General features: G+C 39.6%; 1 protein-coding gene across 7 annotated transcripts in view; it reads right to left on the bottom strand.

The window, feature by feature from the left end:
* Fam169a (family with sequence similarity 169 member A) overlaps positions 1 to 19,989 on the bottom strand; it is an 81,427-nt gene that overhangs the window by 20,096 nt on the left and 41,342 nt on the right. For all 7 annotated transcript variants that reach the window (XM_031360665.1, XM_031360666.1, XM_031360662.1 and 4 more), the window contains 5 exons: positions 18,352 to 18,451; positions 17,845 to 17,930; positions 14,213 to 14,384; positions 7,744 to 7,923; positions 1,227 to 1,355 (listed from right to left, as the gene is read on the bottom strand). In XM_031360665.1, coding sequence (XP_031216525.1) covers positions 1,227 to 1,355; positions 7,744 to 7,923; positions 14,213 to 14,384; positions 17,845 to 17,930; positions 18,352 to 18,451 — 667 coding nt within the window. The remainder of the gene's footprint in view (positions 1 to 1,226; positions 1,356 to 7,743; positions 7,924 to 14,212; positions 14,385 to 17,844; positions 17,931 to 18,351; positions 18,452 to 19,989) is intronic.

Genomic DNA, 19,989 nt, shown 5'->3' with positions numbered 1-19,989 from the left:
AACTCAGAAATCTGCCTGCCTCTGCCTCCCAAGTGCTGGGATTAAAGGCGTGCACTACCACTGCCCAGTTTTACTCCCAATTCTTACTGGGATTTACCTTGATTCGGCTATTCTAGGTCAGGTTTTGTTTTTGTCGTTGTTATTTTGGAGTTTTTATTTGTTTGTTTTTTGTTTTCTTTTTTTAAAGACAGGATTTCTGTGTAGTCCTGACTATCCTGGAACTCACTCTGTAGACCAGGCTGGCCCCAAACTCAGAAATTCGCCTCCCTCTGCCTCCCAAGTGCTGGGATTAAAGGCATGCACCACCACTGCCTACCATGTCTTTTGTTTTTTACTTTTACTTTTCAGACTTATTTAATGTATGAATATTTTGCCAGTAACATGTGTGCCTGATAGCCAAGGTCAGAAGGTGTTAGATCCCACGGAACTGGAGTTGTAGAGATGGTTGTAAGCCACCACATGGATGCCAGCAATTGAACCCAGTCCTTTACAAGATCCACGAATGCTCTTAACTGCTGACATCTCTTCAGCCCCTTCTATGCCTCTTTATCATTGGTGACTCAAAAGCAAAAGCACAATAAAGGCTCTAGCCCCAGTGTAGGGGAATGCCAGGCCAGGAAGCAGGAGAGGGTTGGGTTGGTGAGCAAGGGGATGGGGGTGGGGAATAGGGTTTTTTTTTTTGGAGGGGAAACCAGGAAAGGGTATAACATTTGAAATGTAAATAAAGAAAATATCTAATAAAAAAAATTCCAAATTTTAAATGAGGGTCTGTGTGATAGTTTGTATATGTGTATATGCTCTGCCCAGGGAGCAGCACTATTGGAAGGTGTGCTCCTTGCTGGAGTAGGTGTGTCCTTGTTAGAGTAGGTGTGTCCCTGTGGGCATGGGCATTAAGACCCTCATCCTAGGTGCCTGGAAGTGAGTCTCTTACTAGCAGCCTTCAAAAGAAGATGTAGAACTCTCAGTTCCTCCTGCACCATGTTTGCCTAAACACCGCCATGCTCCGGCCTTGATGATAAAGGATTGAACCTCTGAACCTGTAAGCCAGCCCCAATTAAATGTTGTCCTTATAAGAGTTGCCTTGGTCATGGTGTCTGTTCACAGCAGTAAAACGCTAACTAAGACAGTCTGCAACCAGAAAGGTCACAACACTGCTCTGAGGTATATAAGATACTACCACTATTGGGCACTGTTTTTTAAATTGTCCCATATTCTACTAGTCTTACCTGGAACTTTAGTAGCCTCTCTCTGTAATGCTCTGGTGACTGGTATTCGCTGATGCCAGTGACCTACACCTTCGACTTCCCAAAGAAGTTCATGATCTCCTGGATACTTTTCAAAGTATTGCTTGGAAGCTGCAAAACACATTTAACAATTTCCTAGAAATCTCAAATGACAAAAAGAACAGAGGAAAGTAAGGTGTACAAGTCATTCAGTGAGGAACATAGCCTTGGCACTGAAAACATGGTCAAGGTGACTCAGAGCGGACAGTAGTCTCAGTCGCAGGTAAGGGCCAAGGTGACTCAGAGCGGACAGTAGTCTCTGTCACAAGTAAGGGCCAAGGTGACTCAGAGTGGACAGTAGTCTCAGTCACAAGTAAAAATCTTGAAGGGGGGAAAGACGGCTTTGTGGTTAAGAGCATTTGCTGCTCTTTCAGAGCCTGGAACTCATATGATGGCTTACACCATCTGTAGCTCCAATTCTAGGAGCTCTAATGTCCTTTCTGGCCTCCACAGGCACTGGCACTCACACGGTACAGATACACAGGCCAAACAATCATTCACATAAAATGATAAACTTTTCTTTTTAAAAAAGTTAAAAACTTTATATTTCAAATAACAAGTTTAAGTGAAAAATCTGTATCAGTACACATGCAAAAGGAATCACAATGTGAAGTTTAAAAGGATACTACACAAATGGTAGAGGAAAACATTTGACTGTCAAAATAAGTCACAAAAGAGGCCAAACTGCAGTGACATGTATAGTAAATCCTTCATGTCCGGCCTTAAGTGAAATGTTTCAGCAAACCCTTTGCTATATCTGGGTTAATTAGCAAGGGCTGAGAAATTGTGAGGAGATTGTTTGACCCTCAAAGAAATGTTGTCTCTGGAAATCCTGCACTTGGTGCTCTGTGCTACATCAACCTTGGTCCTAAGCCACTCCTGGCAAACCCTGAGTTCTTACTTTTGACTATGGCTAACCATGGTCAACGGGACTGAAATTTGTATGGGTTGTCTGCTCTCTCAGTCAGCAAGGGAAAACCAACTTTGGTACTTGAAACCTTTCTCAGCCCCAACTAACTTTGTATAATATTTGAATAAAGTAAGTAGAGTGAGCTAGCTTGGTGTCAGTCTTTTCCAAGAAGGCTGAACCCCTCTGTTCCTTCTTAGCACCTTGGTGAGCTTCTCTCTACTGCAGTGTGTATGAGCATCATCAAACAATATAAATCACTTAACTGCTCACACTTGCATGACCTATCTAGAACAGATAATTCAAAGGGTGAGGTCACAAGGACATTCACACTGTGCAGGAGACAAAGTTCTGGATACAGTAAGGGTACATATACTGCACTGTGCACACCTCCACAGAACTTATGTATAAATGACAAATATCACCAGAATTGTAAAGACTGCTGAATAAAAACCACCACAAAGCACATAATGCTTTAAGCAGTTACGGACACGCAAGCATAACATCATGAGGAAGAAAGATGCAGGATCTCAGGAGTTCAACTGTCTACAGAGCAAAGGCAAAGGGGAGGATGGAATTACTAACAGCTCCAAAGGAGAGGTGAACTATATACAGAACGAACTGGATAAAACCCCTGTACCGAAAATGCTATGTTTCCAACTTCAGAGTTAGTCATATTTTAAATACTTGCATACACTTTACTATTGGGCAAGCTGAAAATTAAAAATGCCCTGAAACATGAAACTTTTGGGTGACATATACTTAAGAAGTTTCAGACCTGGAGCAGTTTCCATTTTGGTGAAGCATGCTCAGCTTCTATGTAATTCTCATTAAGAACAAACTTTGTCAAAGCTGTCTACTTTGCATACTGAATACAAGGATAGTGGGATACTATTCTATCAGGTGAACAATTAGGAGTATCGAGTGCAAAACCAAAGACTGGCTGGACCTGGGCATCGCCCAGCCCTTCTCTCAAACTATAAAGCTATGCCCCTGGTGTGATAAGAAAAGTACTTCCTGGAACAACAGCATTTGTAATCCAAGGTGCTCTCACACACAGGTATAAATGGTCACCAAGACTGTCCTGCAGCCATCACGTAGGTATCTATCATCCCAAATGCTGGAGACAGAAGTTCTGGATTTTATTTCATATTTTTAATAATTTCCAACCTTAAATACAAAGCCACGCCTTTGACTTCTGGTAAGCTGCTTGCTCATCTCCTCTGCTGACCATAAGTCACAGGCATGGCTGTCACTCTTCAGTTTCTCCACCTCTCTCCTCTGAGCAGCTGCTATGACTTGGGGCTTGGCAATCTTGTAGTTTTTCTCTCAAATTCTCAAGTCTGAATCTTAAGCTTCCTTCAGACTCAGTTTTTAAATTTTTAATAAAGGATGAAGAACCTGTAAAAGGAAATTCTAATTCCTCAATAACATGTATCTTATTCAATTTTATGTTTGAAAGACAGAACAGGGCTGGTGAGATGGCTCAGCAGTTAAGAGCACCAATTGCTCATCTGAAGGTCTTGAGTTCAAATCCCAGCAACCACATGGTGGCTCACAACCATCCGTAATGAGATCTGACGACCTCTTCTGGAGTGCCTGAAAACAGCTGCAGTGTACTTACACATAATGAATAAATAAATTAAAAAAAAAAAAAACAGAACTTGCAGGAGACAAAATCAGAATAAAAAAATCATTAGTGTTGCTATACAGAAACTGCAAACTATTTTTTAAATGTGGTTCTTTTACATGTATGGGTTTTGTCTGCATGTATGTCTGTGTATCACATGTGTATCTGCTGCCCATGGAGGCCAGGAGAGAGCAAATAAATAAACTAACAAACAAACAAGCAAGCTTTGGGGGAAAAAAAAGAAAGAAGCCTTGCAATAAAATGTTACAAACTCCTTGGCATATAATCCCAGAGCCTGGAGGTTAAGACAGGAAGATCATTATTTCAAAGCCAGCATGTATCCATTTAAAACATTTAAAAAATAAAAAACATATCCTCTGTATAACAGCTATATGCCATAAAATAAAATTAAACCTGAAAAGTTAAATCCTAGAAAGTAAAAACTTGGAGGAAGCTCTACTCTCAGGTGCCCTAACATGCCCAGGATCATATGATAAGAGGTGAGGAGGACAAAACATCTGTCCCAACACCAGGAGTAGCTGGGCTCTGTCTAGGCTGGTGCCCTGAACAGACCTTGGGCACAAGTTCCGCAGCCAGTCCCACAACACCCAGAGGAAGCTCCACTACCAGGCACGCTGACACACCCAGGATCAGAGGAGAGGAGGACACAACATCTATCCCTATACCAGGAGTAACTGGGACCAGCAGGACCCAGGCACACAGGAACTCAACCAGCCCAGAGGCTCAGGTTCCTTCCAGTCTATCTGGTGCCCTGAGTAGACCTTGGGAGCAAACTCTGCAGACAGTCCCAAAACACCCAGAGAAAGCTGCACTCCCAGGTGCTCTAACAAGCCCAGGATCACAGGATCCCAGAATCCCAGAGACAGCTTGGCTCTAAGGAATTCTCACAAAGCCAGGATCACAGGAAGGACAGGCTCCAGTCAGATTTAGCAAGGGCAGGTAGTACTAGAGATAATCAGATGGCGGGAAGCAAGCATAAGAAAATAAACAACACAAACCAAGGTTACTTGGCATCATCAGGACCCAATTCTCCCACCATAACAAGTCTTAGACACACCATCACACCGGAAAAGCAAGATTCAGATCTAAAATCACTTCTCATGATGATGATACAGGACTTTAAGAAAGACATAAATAGCACCCTCAAAGAAATACAGGAGAGCACAGGTAAACAGGTAGAAGCCCTTCAAGAGGAAACACAAAAATCCCTTAAAGAATTACAGGAAAACACAATCAAACAAGTGAAGGAAATGAGCAAAACCATCCAGAATCTATAAATGGAAATTGAAACAATAAAGAAATCAGAAAGAGAGACAACCCTGGAGATAGAAAACCTAGGAAAGAAACCAGGAGTTCTAGATGCAAGAATCACCAACAGAATACAAGAGATAGAAGAGAGAATCTCTGGGGTAGAAGACACTATAGAAAACACTGACACAACAGTCAAAGAAAATGCAAAAAGCAAAAAGCTCCTAACCCAAAACATCCAGGTAATCCAGGACGCAATGAGAAGACCAAACTTAAGGATAATAGGTATAGAAAAAGAGTGAAAATTCCCAATGAAATGGGCCAGTAAATATTTCAACAAAATTATAGAAGAAAACTTCCCTAACCTAAAGAAAGAGATGCCCATGAACATACAAGAAGCCTACAAAACTCCAAATAGATTGGACCAGAAAAGAAATTCCTCCTGTCACATAATAATAAAAACACCAAATGCACTAAACAAAGAAAGAATTTTAAAAGTAGTAAGGGAAAAAAAGGCAAGTAACATACAAAGGGAGGCCTATCAGAATTATGCCAGACTTCTCACCAGAGACTGAAAGCTAGAAGATCCTGGGCAGATGTCATACAGACCCTACAAGAACACAAATGCCAGCCGAGGCTGCTATACCCAGCAAAACTCTCAATTACCATAGATGGAGAAAACAAGATATTCCATGACAAAACAAAATTGACACATTATCTTTCCACAAATCCAGCCCTACAAAGGATAATAGATGGAAAACATCAACATAAGGAGCAAAACTACACCCTAGAAGAAGCAAGAAAGTAATCTTTCAACAAACCCACCCAAACCTAATTCCACATCTAACAACAAAAATAACAGGAAGTAACAATTACTTTTTCTTAATATCACTTAATATGAAAATTAATATTACCAACATATCCTAATTGATTGAAATTGAAAAATATGAGGAATTAGAAATTTGTTGATTGTCATGCAGTGGTCTCTCTAATTTGGTAATTGGAGAAATAGGTCCAATATTGTACAATCTATATACACTTTCTCCTTGTTTGTATGTGACAGTGTGTCTTGCTGTGTACCACATAATGGTCTTGAAGTCATGCTTCTATCAGCCTCTGAATTAGTAGGATTGTTTATTTCATGTTTTTACACTATACTAGAGTTTTCAGGACAGCTTACATATTTCAAAATTATTTATACAGCTAAAAGAAACGGAGATAATTATTTTGCGAGGTGGCTTGTAAGAGAACAACAAAGAATGAGACTGAATACTTTGCTTCTTATTTATAACTATTGTATCAATTTCCAGGAAGAGGACTTTATAAGTTACTCTTTCTCTGAGATGAATGCTTTTCAAAATCATCACAGCCAATGAACCAGATTCTTACCCTCACCTAATGTCTGTGCCACCCTCCAATTAGAACCATTGTTCATTGAAACATTTGATGAATGACTTCATGGACAGACCATCTTTTTTTTTTTTTTTTTTTTTTAAGATTTATTTATTTATTACATGTAACTACATTGTAGCTGTCTTCAGACACACCAGAAAAGAGTATCAGATCCCATTACAGATGGTTGTGAGCCACCATGTGGTTGCTGGGATTTGAACTCAGGACCTTCAGAAGAGTAGTCAGTGCTCTTAACAGCTGAGCCATTTCACCAACACTGGATAGACCATCTTAATACACACACCATTTCTTAAATGAATGTAACCTGTTCCCCATGGTCTGAGAATGAAAACAATCACTCATGTCAAACAGCTTTGATCATAGTAGGAAATCTGTATCCAAAAATTGTGCCTACAATGCATTCCTTGGTGCATCAGAACTGTCAACTCTTAGCTTAGCTACTATGGAGGTAAAATTGTTTGTTGATGTGAGGGTCATTGAAGTACAGCCTTATTACAATGAACTCCAATGTCTAAAAATTGTTCTTATTTTGGGCTTGTACTACAATAAGAGCCAAGATTTTAAGCTCTACTAAAAACAAAACAAACAAACAAAAAGACTGACTATGTTCAAAAAAAAAAAACTAGTAGTGATATATAATTTTAAAATATATGGTTAATATGTTTGGAGTTATTTAAAATTTATAGAGAAAAATATATGTATTTTCAGTATTGCTGTAGATAAGCATCTACATAAGACTGTTCAATTGATTGCCGTTTTATATCAAACAACTTTTATAATACTCATTTTTATTGTTGCAATGTTTTATAAATTTTAAGGAATATGACAAAATAAAAAAAAAAGAAAGGTATAGCAGGCATTGAAGGAGCGGTCTCAGGGAGGAGTTGGGGTACATATGGGAAAGAAAAATGTGATGTAATTCTATTTACTTAAAATATGATTTTAAATGTTAAGAAATTCAAGCTAGGCGGTGGTGTCACACGCCTTTAATCCCAGCGTGGGATTAAAAACAGAAGCAGGTGGATTTCTGAGTTCGAGGCCAGCCTGGTCTACAGAGTGAGTTTCCAGGGCAGCCAGGGCTACACAGAGAAACCCTGTCTCGAAAAAAAACAAAAAAAAAGTTAAGAAAAAAGTAAAGTCTTTCAAACTCATTCAAAACTGATAAAACACATTTACAATATTCCGGAGAAATAAATTTTAAGTTACATCAAGTTTAACGTTTTTCAGCTCAGTCCACTTACCTGTGTACATGAGAGAAGACAATGGATACCGTAAACCAAGTGCATCTTCTGTAAAGGAATCAACAAAATCTTCCAGCATATGAAGCCCCAAGTCTTTTCCTCTATATTTCTTCCTTATAAACATTGTATCAAGAACTGGCAATTGGTAATTCTGAGTAAGAAATGAGGCACATAAGCTTCCTGCAGCAGTAAGAGAAACCAAAGAATTTTACATATTAAGCTACATGTACAATTAGTAAATTCAAGTTAACATTTCTGAAAATAGCTTTTCCCATATGTCAAGAAGTACCCCAAAAAGTGTGTATTCTGTAATAAAGTGTATTGTACCTTTTGTTATACACTATAATGTATATGTGTGATAATAAGAATAGCTGTTATTTTATGTTTGGCAACAATAAGTAATATAGGACAAACAGCTTATTATCATTTCATGACATACACACTTGACCATGACCATATGTACATTACACTATTACAATCTTTAGACATAACCTGACCTCCTCCCTATCTGTTCCACGAACTGAAACATTAAAAACCATGTGCCAAAGATAAATCTTCTTTCAATTGCTTTTGCTCGGATATATTGGTCACAGCAACCAGTAAGTCTGACTAGGACTCTATACAAGGAAATGTTATATGGTCATAAGAAGAAATGAAGACTTGGAACTGGACAGATGGCTCAGCAGAGTCTGCGATTGGTTCTCAGCACCCATATGATGACTAACAAACATCTATAACTCCAGCCCACCTCTCATCTCTGAGGGCACAAGACATGCACATGCTTCACACACATGCAAGCAAACAAAACAGTAATGCAGATATAATAAATCTAATTTTTTTCAAAGAAGTGAAGTACTGACACATACTACTATATATATTATATTAGACTTGGAAAAAGACTGTTAAGTCAAAAAAGGAAGGAAGGAAGGAAGGAAGGAAGGAAGGAGAAAGGAAGGAAGGAAGGAAGGAAGGAAGGAGAAAGGAAGGAAGGAAGGAAGGAAGGAAAGCTAGATACAAGCCATACAACATATGATCTAGATTAATTAATGGATTAATGGTTGCTGCCAAAAGCTAGAAATAAGAGTAACTATTATATACAAATTTTCTTATTTTGTTATAATAAAAATGATCTAAAGCTGCTGAAATATGATACATTTGAGATGAATAAATTTTGTGGTATATGAATATATAACTTACTTAAAATGTAAATAAAATAGCAATTTACACCTTTGATGTATACCATTTATAATCAAATTCTGCAGAGACAAGTCTGAAAGTATGTTCCTTCAAGTGTACCCATTTTCTCAATAAATCTTGACATCCATCTGTCCAGTAACTCTGAGCAAAAAGCCCAGCACTCACCCCTGGTTCTTCCTGTGGTCTACAACAGTCCATCAGAAATCCTGCAGCAGGAACAGCAACAATGGCTTAGGCCTTGTTTCCTTTGCCCTGGCTACAGCACTGATCACAGACCTTCCAAAGCAGCCTTGGCACTACACCCTGCTGACATGCTCTGAATTGGTGAGCTGTCACAAGCAGTTTCAGCTCACCGAGAAGCTGGCTCTGGAGGTCCCTCTCCATTTCAGACCTAAACATGTTTGTCTTAAGTATCCTCTAAGGGCCATGTCTAGGCATGTGCACCCGCCACAAAAAGAAGAGACAAACAAAACAAAACAAAGACAGCACTGTGACAGAGAGGGAAGAGAACAAAACAGCTCAAGAACAAAAGCATGCTTTAACCACAACTAAAAAGGATAAACTATTATCCAATAGACGTTACTACTATTTATCCCATGATATAAGATTGCAACGAAGTTGGAAGTTCAGCCATGGGAAGTAGAACCCTGGAGAGAAAAGCTCACCAGGGAACTCAAGCTATCTCATCATTTCAGATGGTTACTGTGAGCACCAGATTTGATGCTGTTGTTGCTATCTGCTGGGAGCTGTACTGGGGAGACTCTGCTCTGCCAGGGACTCTCCTGATCTGGAACTCCAGCTGGGTTCCTTAATGATACGTCCCCATTGGGTTTCTGAAGGATGGCATTACCTGCTAGTGGTTATTTATTCTTTTACTTGGAAGCTTCAGGTGGGGGTGTGGAATGACACCCATAGGAGACTTCCTATCAACAACTCTAGCTACCTGCCTCAATGGGGCTTTCCCAACTGATTTCTGCTAGACATTTTAAGCATCTTATTTAAAGGTGTTCTGCTATCTATCTTGATATTTATTCTTACTGTGGTTTTCTATGTATTTTAGAAACTCACTCATTCAAAACCAATACTATGAGTAGAGATGGATCAGCAGTTGTTTAGAACACCCGTTCTTACAAAGGACCTGAGTTCAGTTCTCAGCACCTATATGGTGACTCATAACCATCCATAACTCTAGTTCCATTGGATCTGACTCCCTCTTCTGACTTACGTGGGTACCATATACACAATACACATATATACAGGCAGGAAAAACTCATACACATAAAATAAAAAATAAACTGAAAGCATGACTTAGTTTATTTTAAGTAATTCTCTATACTAAACAGAACACCTGCACACTCTGGGCACCCTGTACCTGGATTCCTAATGCTGCCAAGTGCCTTTTAACAGAGCATGAAGGAGTGAGGCAGAGGTGGGGCATCCTTTACTCCCAGTACTCAGGCAGCAGGGGCAGGCAGATCTCTGTCTACAGAGTTCCAGGACAGGCAGGGCTACACAAAGAAAACCCATGCTTTCTTAGGTACAGGGGGCAGCAAGAAAAATGGTGTTACCCTCCATACTGAAACCCCTTCTTCCCTTCACCACAGCGCAGAATTCACCCTGTCTTTGGCCTAGAAACCTTTTAAGATACAACCTCTACCCTCTCCAAATCCTATCACTCACTCTATAAACCACGCTTGGAAGCTATCTAAAATTTCTGAAGTATTCAAACCTGTTCTTCCACTTTCAGTTCCTGCCTGCGAATCTCTTCTGACACCTCACACTTGCTATTACTCTATCAGCTCACTCAGAAAACCTTCTCCTAACCTCTCTATTTAAAACAGCTTCTCCAACACCTTCTGACACCCCTCTTTAATCTACCTGACTTCTTTCCTAGCACCCACTTGTCTGCCCATTACCCTCTCTTCCTCTAAAATCAAGTTCCTCAAGGGCAGAGCTTGCAAAACTTTTACTATTTTCAATTTGTCCCTTATTCTTTTCCCTACTCTCCCCTCTCCTATTCCTCATCTGTATGTCACCTAAAAATAACATACATAAACACACTTCAGTGATACTATTGAAGATCTATTAGCAGAAATCACAAGCCTATTCTGCCACACCAAGCAGCTTCCTCATCTCATAGAATCACTTCTTTGTCCAAGAAAGCATCCCTTCACCTATTCCTTCATCGCCCTAAAACCACCTTTAGTATCTCATAAAAGCGTCAGTGTTGGAATATCCGTAGGATGGGAACGTCAAACAAATCAGGTAATCGTTCTTCGTGTTTTTTAAGTCAGTTTTAAGTGTTAGCTATCTAAAAGAAACCAACTCAGGAAAACTTGGTAAGGCCTAGTTTGGGCTTGAGTAATAATTCCCGTCATAATCATCCAGAAGATGTTTCAAGTCACCCGACCTAAATTTTAGACACAGACTAAATTTTATTAATTTAAAATAAAATAATTACTATTCATCTTCAGATAGCTGAAGCTCAGACCCCATCTCAGGCAATGAATTCACTGCACTCTGTACTGTACTTTACTCTTTACAATGCTTCAGTCCTACAGCTCACATCAATTCTTGTCTAAGATGCTGACACTAAGATGACCACGCCTTCCTACAAAGAGCTGCGGGTCAGCTGCACAGGAAAGAAAGAATGAAACCAGTGCACTCTTGTCTACCAATCATCCTTTTCTTAAACTCTGGAATAATTCTTCCCTTTTTTTTCTTAAAGATTTATTTATTTATTATATGTAAGTACACTGTAGCTGTCCTCAGAAGAGGGCGTCAGATCTCATTATGGATGGTTGTGAGCCACCATGTGGTTGCCGGAATTTGAACTCAGGACCTTCAGAAGAGCAGTCAGTGCTCTTACCCACTGAGCCATCTCTCCATCCCCCTGGAATAATTCTCCTAATAAAGGAACTTAGGGAACAAGCTTCACACTATGTAGTTTCCAATTGTATATAGATTTGAGACAGCAGAGATCTGGAAGATATAACAGGAAATTATCTTTACTTATTTTAGTCTATTTTCCATTTTTAAATATTTATTTTCCTGTATTCACTCAAATGTTACCAATATTTTTAGTAAAATAAATTTCCTCCCTCTAAATCTTTTGAGTGAAGTAAATATGGAAATTTCTAACTTAAATATCTTTTTTTTTTCTTGATTTTTTTTTTAGGTTTTTCGAGACAGGGTTTCTCTGTGTAGCCCTGGCTGTCCTGGAACTCACTCTGTAGACCAGGCTGGCCTCGAAATCAAAAATCTGCCTGCCTCTGCCTCCCAAGTGCTGGGATAAAAGGCGTGCACCACCACTGCCTGGCAATTTCTAACTTAAGAAATGGCTTCTATTCTCATAAAGTAATATTATTCTTATTTTTAAGTAATTCTTATTGTTTCTATTTAAATTTAAACTCCTAGCTTGGAAATATACAAAGACCATTACTTGCAGATATAATTTAGGTTCTACTAAAGAGGTTGACTAAAACACAGATTATGGAGCTGGGCGGTAGTGGCGCACACCTTTAATCCCAGCACTTAGGAGGCAGAGGGAGGCGGATTTCTGAGGCCAGCCTGGTCTACAGAGTGAGTTCCAGGACAGCCAGAGCTATACAGAAAAACCCTATCTTGAAAAACCTAAAAAAAAAAAAAAAAAAAAAACCCAAAAACAAAACAAAACAAAAAAAACAGATTATGATCAAAATATTAAATTTATGAAAAAAAGAAAATATTAGATGTGAAAAATCTAGAAGTTCAGTATGCAAGACCATTCCTCATACTGATGAAATCCATGTCCTGAGATGGATAATATAGTAGTTATTATTATTGTACTTAATATAAAATAGAAGTTCAGTATGCTAGACCATTCACCATATTGATGATATCCATGTCCTGAGATGGATAATGTAATAGTTTCAATCATACACACACACACACACACACACACACACACACACACACACACACACAACCTTAAAGGAATTAGTTAATGTTATCACGTCATTAAGATAAAACATAACCCCACAAATACCCTTAGAACAAAACTATTCAACCTGAAAAACAAGCTGTAGATCCCTCACAGCAATCTCTTTATTCCAAGCAAAAAAAATCATTTCTAGTTTTTGGACAGCACTGTATTCAGTGCTGAGTCTGAGCTCAGAGCGAGTCTCCAAAGCTGTGTGGTCCCTACCCACACACCCACCAAATACTTGCTAAGAAAAACTCAACAAAATGACTTCACAAGGCCTTCATCTGACCATGAATTTACTTATCAAAGGCTTTGGGGTCCGGTCCAGTGACGGGGGTCAAAACGTACTTGCTGCCAAGCCTGACTTGAGTTCTATCCCTAGGACTCACAAGGCCAAAGGAGAGGGCTGACCCCCCACCCCCAACTGCCCTCTGACCTCCACACATGCACTGTGGCATACACACTCAACACACACACTCAACACACACACACACGCACACACATTAATATAAATTTCTAAGCAGGGCTTATCTTGTAGCTACAGGTTTCTCTTTTCCCTACTATGTATGTGGGGAGGGAAGAAGGCAAGAGGAGGTACGGAGGTTTTCCTTCTTCTTTGGAACAATTTCTTACAGTGATTTCAGTTATGCTTCATATGTTCCTTACTGACCCAAAGGCTGACATGAGCACCCAGTTCCACTACTACCCAGCAGAGGGAGATAGAGCTTAGAAGGAAAACAATACAATGAAGACATGGCAATTAGAAAGATTGGGTAGAAGCTGCCCCTGCTGAGATGAAGTAGAGCTGACTACTTCAGAGCAGCAAGTGCAGAGCCCAGGTCCCAGAAGAGAAGGGAGCCCCGAGACACATCAAGTGAAGAACGGCACACTCAGAAACAGCCCGAGCAACAGAGTAAGAATAAGATAATAATACTGATTTTAAGGATGCTAAGTAGAAATGCCAATGCATGTAGGTCATGTGTGTTTTAATAAGAAACAGTAACAGTAGCAGAAATCAACACAGCAACCTTTACATAAAAGAGCAGATGCAAGGCTAAGACCAAGGTGAAGTGATCTCTCATCTTCTCTTGGTACAGATAAAAAGAAAGGCCACCTTCTGTTTTTTACTCTTCAACCAGCTTTTCTAGAAGTCCTCTCTCACAGGACAGTAGGCTGGGGACACTCCCAAGGAACCTGAAGTGCAAGCATCTCAATTTGCTCTCTAGGGCTTGATTTAACAGATACTGACACAGCTAGGAGTCAAAATGGAGATTCCACAACACAGTTTAAGTAACTTATAAAACTCACCTGTAGGCTTAACTGAATAAAACCCAACGGCCTCTCCTTTCTTCCACAGAATCTTAGCATAGTCAGTACTGCTATGACACAGGAATGGGATCTCATTTCTCTCCATTTCCTGTTTTCTATAAATAATTCGATTGAGAACATACAGAACCACTCTCTCTCCAAGAGTGCTCACCTACAAGAGAGTGAAACAGCGGGCACAGCAATTACAATATGCAGCTATTAGGAAACACCAACCACCTTGTCCCAGCTCCCTCAGCTCCTACAGTCATTCACAACACTTCAAGCACAGTCAACACAATTGAAAAACATTCCGTTGTCATAGATCAAGGCTAATCTTTTATAACAAAAACACAGTTTATGCATGGGATACTCCTGTGTAGCGAATTCTAAAAGGGGGCAAGGAGGCCCCAAGGCACACACTCTCCACATCTCACTCAGTACGGTTTCTTCATCACCCCAGCTGCCCAGATCCAAGGGGTGTGTGCAGCCCTAACTACTGTGCCCCACTACATACTCCACTTCAATCCTTTCACCCCATTCCTGCCCCTACATTTAAAAATTATTTATTAAAAAACAAACAAAACAAAACAAAAAACTCCCCCACAGTACTATTCCCAGGAGACTCTCAGAACAATTACCTCATTTCATGAAGGCATTCATAACTGTGCCCTTGGGGAAAGCTGCTTTCTCTCCTTTTGTCAGATGAAATGTTCCCTTAACAGCCTCAACTTTGCTCTAAGTCTATCCAGCCTCCCAGCCACACCCCCTGCTAAAGCAGATGAGCAGAGAAGTCTAGCTACACACGAGGCCCAGCTCCTGCTCCTAAAGCCAACACCAGCACAGGCTCTGCACGAATACCACAGCCTCTGCTGTCAGGCAACTTCCCATAGGTTTCTCTAATGCTAGAAGTAAGATTTCTGTTTGTAAAGTCTATTTTCTTCTAAGTCCCCTTAAAGTAAAATAAGTTTGTTGGGATTAGTTGTGCAGAAAAAGAAAACTATTAACTACATGTACACACTACTCCAAAAATACCCCTGGCAAAAGCTCTCGTGAGCCAAACAATACAAGATGGCAAAACAGCCTTACTCAACAAATGACAAGGCCATTTCTTTATGTAGCGCTAACAAACAAAAACTCCCTCACCCTGGGCTGAAATCTACTTCTCAGTGGCTATTCTTTGATATTGTGCCACACAGAATATCAACATTTGAAGAGAGCCATGATGTTTTTCTCAATTTTATATACCAATGCAACATTAACTACAGAGGAAATAGAATAAGGCCGGCTGAGACTACCTTTGGAATCTCCATCTTCTGTTGACTGCTTCAGACCCTCTACGTCTGTTTATGCTGAGCATACATCTATTACAAACACTGAAGATAGTGTGGCACTAGTTTGAGTTTGCTTCATAAATTCAAGGCTTCCTTTTACTGCTAACTAACTGAAGCCGAAACTTTCTCACCCACGCTGCTGTTTCAGTTTGAAATTAGTGGTGTGCATGTACATCGTTCTGAAACATACACATATTAACTTCCACCTATTTCCATTTAAATTTATTTGTTCCCACTTCTTTTTTAGAGACAGTGTCATGAAGCCAAGGGCAATCCTGAATTAACTATGTTGCTGAGAATGACCTTGAATTTCTGATCCTCCTGTCTCTACCTTCCAGGTACTGGGACCATACCTACTTTATATGGTGCTGGGGATCAAAACTAGGACTTCATGCATACAAGGCAAGCACTCTACCAATTCAGATACATCCTAAGCGTTGGTGGTTTGAATGAGAAATGTCACCCACAGGCTCAGTATTTGAACACTTAGACCCCAGTTGGTGGTACTATTTTGAATGGCTTAAGTGGTACAGCCTTGCTGGGAAAGTACATCACTGATGACAAGCTTTAGATAATTAATATAGCCTTTCCCTACTTGCATTGCAGCTGCTGTCTCTGTTTAGTGCTTGTAGCTCAGGATGTAAGCTCTCAGCTTCCTATTGCAGACACCATGTAGGTTGCTGTCATGTATCCCTGTCACAATGGGCTCTTATTTCTCCTGGAACTGTAAACCCAAATCAACTCTTCTTTCTGTAAAGTCAACGGTATTTTATCACAGGGAAATGGCTAGTACACGGGTTGCATTCTTTTTTCTGGATTCTGCTTTTCAGAGACTAGTTCTCTCATTCAGCACGGAGACATAGACAGGGACATAGAAAACAGGTAAGCATGCCATCCATGTCTTCCAGGAAACTGGCAGTGTGACTTAATGGTCAGGACAGAAATGGGGGAAAGTTCTGTAGCATTAGCCTGGAGACCTCCAGCATGGAACTAAGCATAAATCTGATTATAATCTTTATTTTACCACAACATATAAAGCAGAGGAAAGTAAAGTCCAAAACAGCGTCATTTGCTCCAGGTCATATATTCGTAAGCAGTTGTTGATTTCTCCGATGACTACCAATTTTCCTAATCAGCCAGAACAGCTAGAATGGCTGGTCTTCCTGCCCCTCCCCTCAGTGGTTTCTCTACTCCTCGGAGGTGACATGGTCATACATATATTAAGTCTAACATTTGGTCTTAAGTAGTTCTCTTTTCCCAGTCCATACCTGGGAGGCTTCAGTTTCCTCACATGAGTAGCAGAGGGTATTCTATTTATCTGTCCTCTGTCCTGTAACCCTCATCCAGATGTCCTCTACAAGATGCTACCTTAGTCGTATTTCAATCTTTCTCTGTCAGAGCTGATATATTACACTCTTTTTAAAAAGATTTATCTTATTTATATGAGTACACTGTAACTGTTTCCAGACACACCAAAAGAGGGCATCAGATCCCTTTACAGATGGTTGTAAGCCATCATGTGGTTGTTGGGAATTGAACTCAGGATCTTTGGAAGAGCAGTTAGTGCTCTTAACCACTAAGCCATCTCTCCAAGCCCCGATACATCACACTCTTGCACACCTATCCCCACCTAGCTTATGGCTTTATACATGTCTTAAATCCTTCTTCCTCTATAGGAGTTCAAGATTAGGCTACAGTACAAAGGTTGACAAATATCCAGATGTGCACTTTCCTAGCTTCTGTAAGATGGGCCTCTTACTGTAGAATCTAAAGGTATAGTCAAGAATAAATACAATATTCAGAAGAAATGATGGTTGGTATATTATTCTAAGACTTCTTCCTTTCAAGAATAAATACAATACCCAGAAGAAATAATTCTCATATATTACACCCCTAAAATTCCTTCCCTTTTAGTCTGATGTCTCTCAGAGTGTCACATTCCAAAGAACAGAAACAAGAGCAGGCCTATCCGAGATGTCAAAATCTGGCACACCTCCCCTTCCTTCCTTCCAATTCAAGTGGTTCAATTGCAATCACAACAAAAACCAGCTCCTCCTCCACCACAGAAGCTCAGAAGCCCGAGTAGAGAAAGGCAGTTTCCACGAGCTAGCCCACAGAGCACTTGCTCCTGCTCACCTAGTTCTCGGGAAAGGAGGGACCGTAGAAACAGGAAGCTCAAAACAGCTCTGCTTTCACCATAAGAAAACCCAGGAGATCAGTGCAACTTGGCTATATGAAAATGGGGAACGGTCAGGAACTATCAGTACATACAGGAATCACAGAAGGACATGATCTTATTACCTGCTTCAGCCCTTCTCTAGAAGTTTCAGATGTTTTCACAATATCATCAATGGCCCACCACTGACCAACAAGGTAAAGTGCCACAGCTAAAATAGAAAAAAATGGCCATTAACATGTAAGTCTAAAGGGTTAAAAGAGGCAATACTTCTTCTCAATAACATACACACACACACACACACACACACATACACACACCCACACACCCACACACCCACACAGTAAAATATACCCATTCTTGCTTGCTTTCCTGTCCAGTTATGTTGAGAGTCACATCCAGGTAATCTTTCCCCTCAGCCATCTTCCTCCTCCCCAGACCCTGGAACTACACACTTCCCACCCTCTATTTGCAAACCCTCTTCATTCATTAAAGGCTTAAAATTACATGCAATTGAGAATTATATGTTTCTAAAACTAAAATTTGAAAGACGTTTGTGTAAGTTTCTCAATAAATTCCTCACAATGTGAATTCAAGTCCCTCAATTTACAAAAACAAAGTTAAGACAGAACCTGTAAGTGAATCCTCTGGCGCAAAGAGAGCAAGAATTTTTTGGGTCTGATTGCCGCCATAGAGAGGTACAAAGCCCACATTAGACAGGCTAACAGGAATCTGAAACATAAGATGATTCAAGATTAATGGAGAGTTTAGTGAAAATACATGACATAAAATACCAAAGCATTTGCCAGAATTTAAGCTAATCTCCCATTTATTTTAATATATAGCTCCAGTTCATAAGAGGTATTATCCCTAGTCTCCCCTAAAAAGAATAAAATCAAAAAGCAACAATGAAAGCAGGCTTCTCTTCTTCAAGAATTTTATTTTCTTGGGGAAAAAAATGAAAATTTGTTTCTATTAATATTCCTAGACACTAGCCATGCTACTGAGTAAAAAGCAAATGTCACCACTAGCCTACAATATTTTATTATTGTTAGATTTCACACAAGGGACATATTTTGTTTCTAGTAAAAGATACCAGTAGGGTACATGGATCCTTCATCAGGACACATGCGATCCTTTCACACTGTTCTGCACTCACTGACTCAGAGCCAATCTAGAGAATTAGAAAATACTGCTGGCAAAGTTGTGTAAAAACCCCTTTATATCAGGCGGGTAAGATAGCCAGGGGTAAAGGAGCTTGCTGCCAAATGTGATAACCTGAGTTTAATCTTCAAGTTCCACATAGTAGGAGGACAGAACTAACTAAAAGCTGTCCTCTGACTTCCACACATGGCCCCACACATACTAAAGATAATAAAAATCTTCAGTTCTTTAAAGTCATCATCCGAGGAGCTAGAGAGATGGCTCAGTTGCTCTTCTGAAGGTCCTCAGTTCAAATCCCAGCAACCACATGGTGCCTCACAACCATCTGTAAAGAGATCTGATGCCCTCTTCTGGTGTGGCTGAAGACAGCTACTTACACATACTTACATATAAATAAATAAATATAAATATAAATATAAATAAATTCTTAAAAAAAAAAAGTCATCATCCCAGAAGTTGTGAGGCCTTAGAGATATTAAGAAGTCTGGTCACTTCAGTTCATAGTGGAATTTAAATGGTCTCAAGTCTCAAAGTAACACAGCTTAATGATTAAACTATTTATTTTTCAAAATTGCAATATTTTCAAAGGAAAGAAAAGATTATTGCCACAAAAATATAATTTGTGGAGTCTTCCTGATTTTTATTAAAATTAACTTTTAAATTCACAAAATGTAAACTCAAAGTAAATTTAAGTGACAAAGCTTCAACATGTAACTTGTCTTAGCAAAACTGGTAAACTTCTCTGCCTCCTAGCATGAGGTTGGGGCACAGATGGATCTAAAGGCTCACTCTCAGCAAGCCGAACTGAAATGACAAGCGTCAGGTCTACTCAAAGACCCTGCTTCAAGAGAATAAAGTATAAAGCAATAGAAGGCATCTAATGCACTCCTCTGGCCTCTGTATATACATGCAACAGTGCATACATTCATACGCATGTGTATATGTGTACGTACACACACACACACACACACCAAAACCCTGATTTGCCATTCAATTTGTTAATATTGCTTAGTTGATATTAACACATTTTACTTGTAGATTTCTGGTAATTATTTCAAAATTGAATTTTTTTTTATTTTTATTTTTTTTTTTTTTTTTTTTTTTTT

The sequence above is a fragment of the Mastomys coucha genome, unplaced genomic scaffold (genome assembly GCF_008632895.1).
Source record: "Mastomys coucha isolate ucsf_1 unplaced genomic scaffold, UCSF_Mcou_1 pScaffold8, whole genome shotgun sequence".
NCBI classification, from domain to species: Eukaryota; Metazoa; Chordata; class Mammalia; order Rodentia; family Muridae; genus Mastomys; species Mastomys coucha.
The sequence above is the reverse complement of the archived record's forward strand: the minus strand, read 5'-3'. Positions and strand labels throughout refer to the sequence as shown.